Here is a 5,107-nt window from a genome sequence, read left to right as displayed (position 1 = left end):
ATGATGAACAACGTGAATATAATATATGGGGCCAACCACGCACTTCAATCCGAGTCTTGCATGGACTCGGATGAGAGAGGATGAAGAAAGAAAGTGCATTAGCAGCATACCCCGCCTCTCACACAGGTTCGGCACCGGGTAGGGCTATGATGGGCCACCGTCGATGTATCAGTTTTATCCATACCGTCTATCCATTTTGATTTATCATTTTACGTAAATGGCCCAAAATCGAGGCAGATACGAGGATCAATTGGCCAAGAAAATGGGGATTGAATGACTACCGTTGAAAATTTCTTGAGAACTATAAAAGTTTTTGATCAAGCTGATATTTGTGTTTTCCCTTCATCCGGGTCTATGTTATCTCATGAAAAGGTTGGATGGCAAATAAACATCACGATGGGCCCTAGGAAAGTTTCAACGGTGGATGTCATGACTATCCAATCCGCGTCCGTGGTACACTGGATGGGAGTGGATTAGGTGCGGCGCAGCCTCACTCAAGACGTGCGGCCCTTAGTGTGGGCCCACCTTGATACATGTATTTAATATCCACACTGTCCATCCGTTTTTCGGTATCATTTTAAGGCTTGAACCGAAAAACGAAGAAGATCCAAATTCAAGTGGACCATATTATAGGAAACGGTGGTGATTGAATGTCCTACCATTACGAACATTTTAAGGTGTAATGTTTCTATAATATTTATTTTCCATCCGACCTATTGACAAGGTTACACAAACCTGGATGAAGCCAATAAAAACAAATATCAGCTTGATCCATAACTTTTGTGGCCAATTAATGTTCAATTGCTAATGTTTCCTACAATATGATCCACCTGAAATTTGATCTGCTTCATTTTTAGGATAATGCCCGTAAATGATCTGGCAAAGCAGATGGACGGTGTGGATATAGAACACATATATCAAGGTGGGCCCTACGTTAAGTGCCGCATCGTTTGTGTGAGGCCGGGGCCACACCTAATCCACTCTCCTGATGGATGGAACGGTTTTACGGGGAGTGTATTCGGTTAGGTTGCGTGATACCGAGTTCGTTCAGGCCGTGACCGTGGGGCCCACCTTTTGTATGTTATGTGCATCCACACCGTCCTTCCTTTTTAACAGATTATTTTATGTATGCACCCAAAATAGAAGCAAATCCAAAACTCAGGTGGACCATACCTTAAAGAAGCAATGATAATTGAATGCCTACTATAAAAACTTCCTACGGCCCACTGTAATGTTTATTTTCCATCAAAGTTGTAGATGAGGTTATATTGATCTGGATGATGGAAAAGTCTAATATTAGCTTCATCAAAAATTTTGCATCCCACAAGCATTAAATCACCACAGTTCCTTGTGGTGTGGTTCATCTGAGATTTGGATCTGCTTCATTTCTGGGCACATGCCCTTAAAAAACCTGTAAATACTTCTGGACGACATGGATATACAACAAATATCAACGTGGGCTCCAAAGTTCTGGCTCTCTAGGTTACATGGAGCTATCCAGGCATGCATTCTCCTACCTTCTCAGAGTGTGACTTGGACAGACCGGTAGTTGATAGGAAAGTGATTAAAAAAATTTGCACATGTGGCACATATTAAATCTAACAAAATCATACTATTCGAGTCTCACTCTACATAGGTAATATAATTCAAAAGATCAATGAAATTCATCTTTTGGTGTGGTCCACTCAAACTTTTGGTATCCTTCAATTTTGGTCTCACGCCCTAAAATCAGACGGTAAAACGGATGGACGGCATGGATAAGATACATAGATCACGGTGGGCCACACAAAGTCTGCATTCTAGCATACTGAGTTGCTTGGTACGCAATCCGCTTCCATCCAAGTATACCATGGAAAGCATGCATCTAGAATGCATGTGACATAGGCTCTCTCTACTCCGCACCTCCACAATACATGTGTAGCACTTTCAGAACAATCTGAACCATTAACTTTGTGGGCTGCCTCTAGAAGTGGCAATGGCTCAAAAATAAGACTAGTCAAACAATCTCATCGATTATATTTATTGCCAACAAATGGACGGTTGAAAAACGGTTTGCAAGTTAAGGTTGTTAGTTGAATAAGGTTTCTATTGTAATTTTAAGAATGATTTCAAATATGACTCTCACGTTTGAAACCAAATAGAAATTAGTAAACTCTGGCAAGTCGTCTAATGGCATACCTATGCCCAATCAAGACCGCCAAATTTGCTAGGCCACCAATACACTGATTGGATCCTAACCGTACAATTTTTCAATTGATCTTGTAATACTGCGTCTTTCAATTTTAGCAGTCCATTGGAGGATCGCTCATCCAACGGCCATCACTAAGGTTAGGATCATATGATGCTTGATTCTGTGGGCCATGCTATATCTGCATGCGGGGCCTAGTATTTTCAATGTACAGAGTCGTGATCGGTTTAATGTATCACATGTATAAGTCCATTTAGCTATCACGCATCATTCCGTAGATGGATTATGCCCCTATCTAAACAAGTGGGGTCCATGGTTCTGTCGAGTCCCGCTGCGGATGGAACATGCTCCAAAACTCTATTTCTCGGGAAATGAAAATGTATTTACCTGGGAAATAAAAATTCAAACAAAAACAAAAAACAAGAAAAAAATGACGTCTCAGATGCAATGTTCCAAACCTAACTAAACCATATCTGCGACCTGAATTTCACTAGGACGAAATCGACGACGAGGCGGTAGCAACGCAGCAGAAATTTTGACCACAGGACCTCGTTGCTCAAGTGGTGGAGGAGATGCAGCAGGTGGTGGAGCAGCAGATGCAGCAGGTAGTCGAGCAGCAGATGCAGCAGGTGGTGGAGGAGATGCAGCAGGTGGTGGAGCAGTAGATGCAGCAGGTGGAGGAACAGCAGGTGGTGGAGCAGCAAATGATGCAGGTAGTGGCTCACGACTTGGCGGCTCAGGACATCCTAGTTCACGACCGCGACTGTTACCGCCATGATGGAAAATGATCTTCTCGAGAAAAGATCTGAAGATGTGTACTGTGACAGAAAGTAAAGTTTCCAACACCATTTAGGCGACTTCATTGCCTCCCTGTCGTTGGAGAAAAAAATTCAAACCGGAGGTTTGATCGAATAGAAAAGGAAGGGAAAAAGAGAAAGAGAAAGAACCTTCCACAGTAGCACGAGAAATCTTCCGGTCAACAGCACTAGCAGCACCGCCAAAATGGAGAGACCGACACCGATCGGCCCGATCGGCATGATCGACTCTCTTAGATGTAGAACAGAGAGAAAGGGGGAGGTAGAGCTGCTTTTATAGAAGCGGCAAGAGACTCGTCTAGGGCCTCATGCGAGACTCGCGTGCTTCGTGCGAGACTGCTTAGCGGTGGGTTCCATATAAAAAAATCCAAGTCCACTGCAGACCACAAGTTAACTCATGATCAAGACCCTATATTTGGTCTTTGTAATGAATGACACGATTCAACTATGCTAGTTTCCACTTTTTGGACTGTTCAATTTTTGTCTGATCCCATCTATGATGTATGATCACCATCCAATCCTCAACGGTTCATTTTTCATGTACGTGAATGGACACTCTCATCCTCAAGTGGGCTTTGAATGTCCACAGCTGGTTATCATTTCCTTAACCCCCCGTTGGTGAACCTGTCCTAGAAAATGAGATAAGCGACCCATCTACATTCCAATAGCATCAACCTAGAAGAAGGAGCCAAATATTGTGGTAGGGATCTTCAATATAGCCATCCCCAGCGAGGCCCATCAGATGAATGGTTCAGATCACTGAACCATGGGCCCCACTTATAGAAACTAGATATAGGACCAAACCATGCATACAGTAGCAGTAATACATTTTGAATATCAACGATTGAAAACCCAGCTCATCAGCAAACTGTATCGTTTGATGTTGGCCAGGATTTTGTGCATGTGGGGTCCATGGTTCATGATCCAGACCATCGATCTAACGGCCCCAACATGGATGGGGATTCCACGAAATATCACTGAATGTAGATAAACCGCTCATTTGATCATTGGAATACTCAATGTCAAATACGTGCGGCGCAACCTCACTCAAGACGTGCGGCCCTTACTGTGGATCCTTACTCTTGCTCGGGTGATAGACTCTCGGGAGTTTCGACACCAGGTCAAAGGTTTGAGTATCATAGGTGGCATGAGTGCGTGGGGGTGTGTGCATGTGAAAAGAAAAGAAAAACCAAAAAATGAAGAAGATTCAAACTCAAGTGGACTATGGTATGGGAAACAGTGGTGATTGAATGCCCTACCATTAAAAACATTTTAAGGTGTAATGTTTCCATAATATTTATTTTCCATCCAACCTATTGACAAGGTTATACAAACTTGGATGAAGCCAACAAAACAAATCTCAGCTTGATCCATAACTTTTGTAGCCAATTAATGTTCAACTGCTAATGTTTCCCGTGACATGATCCACCTAAAATTTCATCTGATTCATTTTTAGGATAATGCCCTCAAAAGATCTGGCAAAATGGATGGACGGTTTGGATATAGAACACATCTATCAAGGTCGGCCCTACGTTAAGTGCTGCATCGTTTGTGTGTGGCTGGGGCCACACCTAATCCGCTCTCCTGACGGATGGAACGGTTTTACGGGGAGCGGATTCGGTCAGGTTGTGTGACACCGTGTTCGCTCAGGCCGGGACCATGGGGCTCACCTTTTGTATGTTCTATGTATCCACACCGTCCTTCCTTTTTAACATATTATTTTATGGCATTCGCCCAAAATCCAAGCAGATCCAAAACTCAGGTGGACCATACCTTAAGAAACAATGATGATTGAAGACCTACTATTAAAACTTCCTACGGCCCACTATAATGTTTATTTTCAATCAAAGATGTAGATAAGGTTACAAAGATCTGGATGAATGGAAAAGTCAAATATCAGCTTCATTCAAAAATTTTGCGTCCCACAAGCATTCAATCACCACAGTTCTTTTTGGTGTTTTCCATCTGAGACTTGGATCTGCTTCATTTTTGGGCATACGCCATAAAAAAAACCTGTAAATACTTTTGGACGGCATGGATATACAACATATGTCAATGTGTGCTCCAAAGTTCTGGCTCTCTAGGTTACATGGAGCTGTCCAGG

The 5,107-nt window shown here is 42.8% G+C and overlaps 1 protein-coding gene across 1 annotated transcript; it reads right to left on the bottom strand.

Annotated features, from left to right (window-relative positions):
- Nucleotides 1-2,545: 2,545 nt before the first annotated feature.
- Nucleotides 2,546-3,037, bottom strand: LOC131249471 (lysine-rich arabinogalactan protein 19-like). The gene is made up of 2 exons (XM_058250284.1): nt 2,669-3,037; nt 2,546-2,575 (listed from the first exon to the last, which is right to left on the bottom strand). The coding sequence occupies exons 1-2, from the start codon at nt 3,035-3,037 to the stop codon at nt 2,546-2,548; spliced, it is 399 nt and encodes a 132-aa protein (XP_058106267.1).
- Between the last annotated feature and the right edge of the window lie 2,070 nt (nt 3,038-5,107).

The sequence above is a fragment of the Magnolia sinica genome, chromosome 6, assembly GCF_029962835.1.
Source record: "Magnolia sinica isolate HGM2019 chromosome 6, MsV1, whole genome shotgun sequence".
In the NCBI taxonomy this organism is placed as follows: domain Eukaryota; kingdom Viridiplantae; phylum Streptophyta; class Magnoliopsida; order Magnoliales; family Magnoliaceae; genus Magnolia; species Magnolia sinica.
This window is presented reverse-complemented; position numbering and strand designations above follow the sequence as displayed.

Bases quoted from the DNA above. Each gene is read 5' to 3' on its own strand.
- LOC131249471 (XM_058250284.1), bottom strand. From the start codon at position 3,037: ATGGTGTTGGAAACTTTACTTTCTGTCACAGTACACATCTTCAGATCT. The intron at 2,576-2,668 runs GTCGCAGATATG...TTTATTTCCCAG, and splicing joins TTCGTCCTAGTGAAATTCAG to GTAAATACATTTTCATTTCC.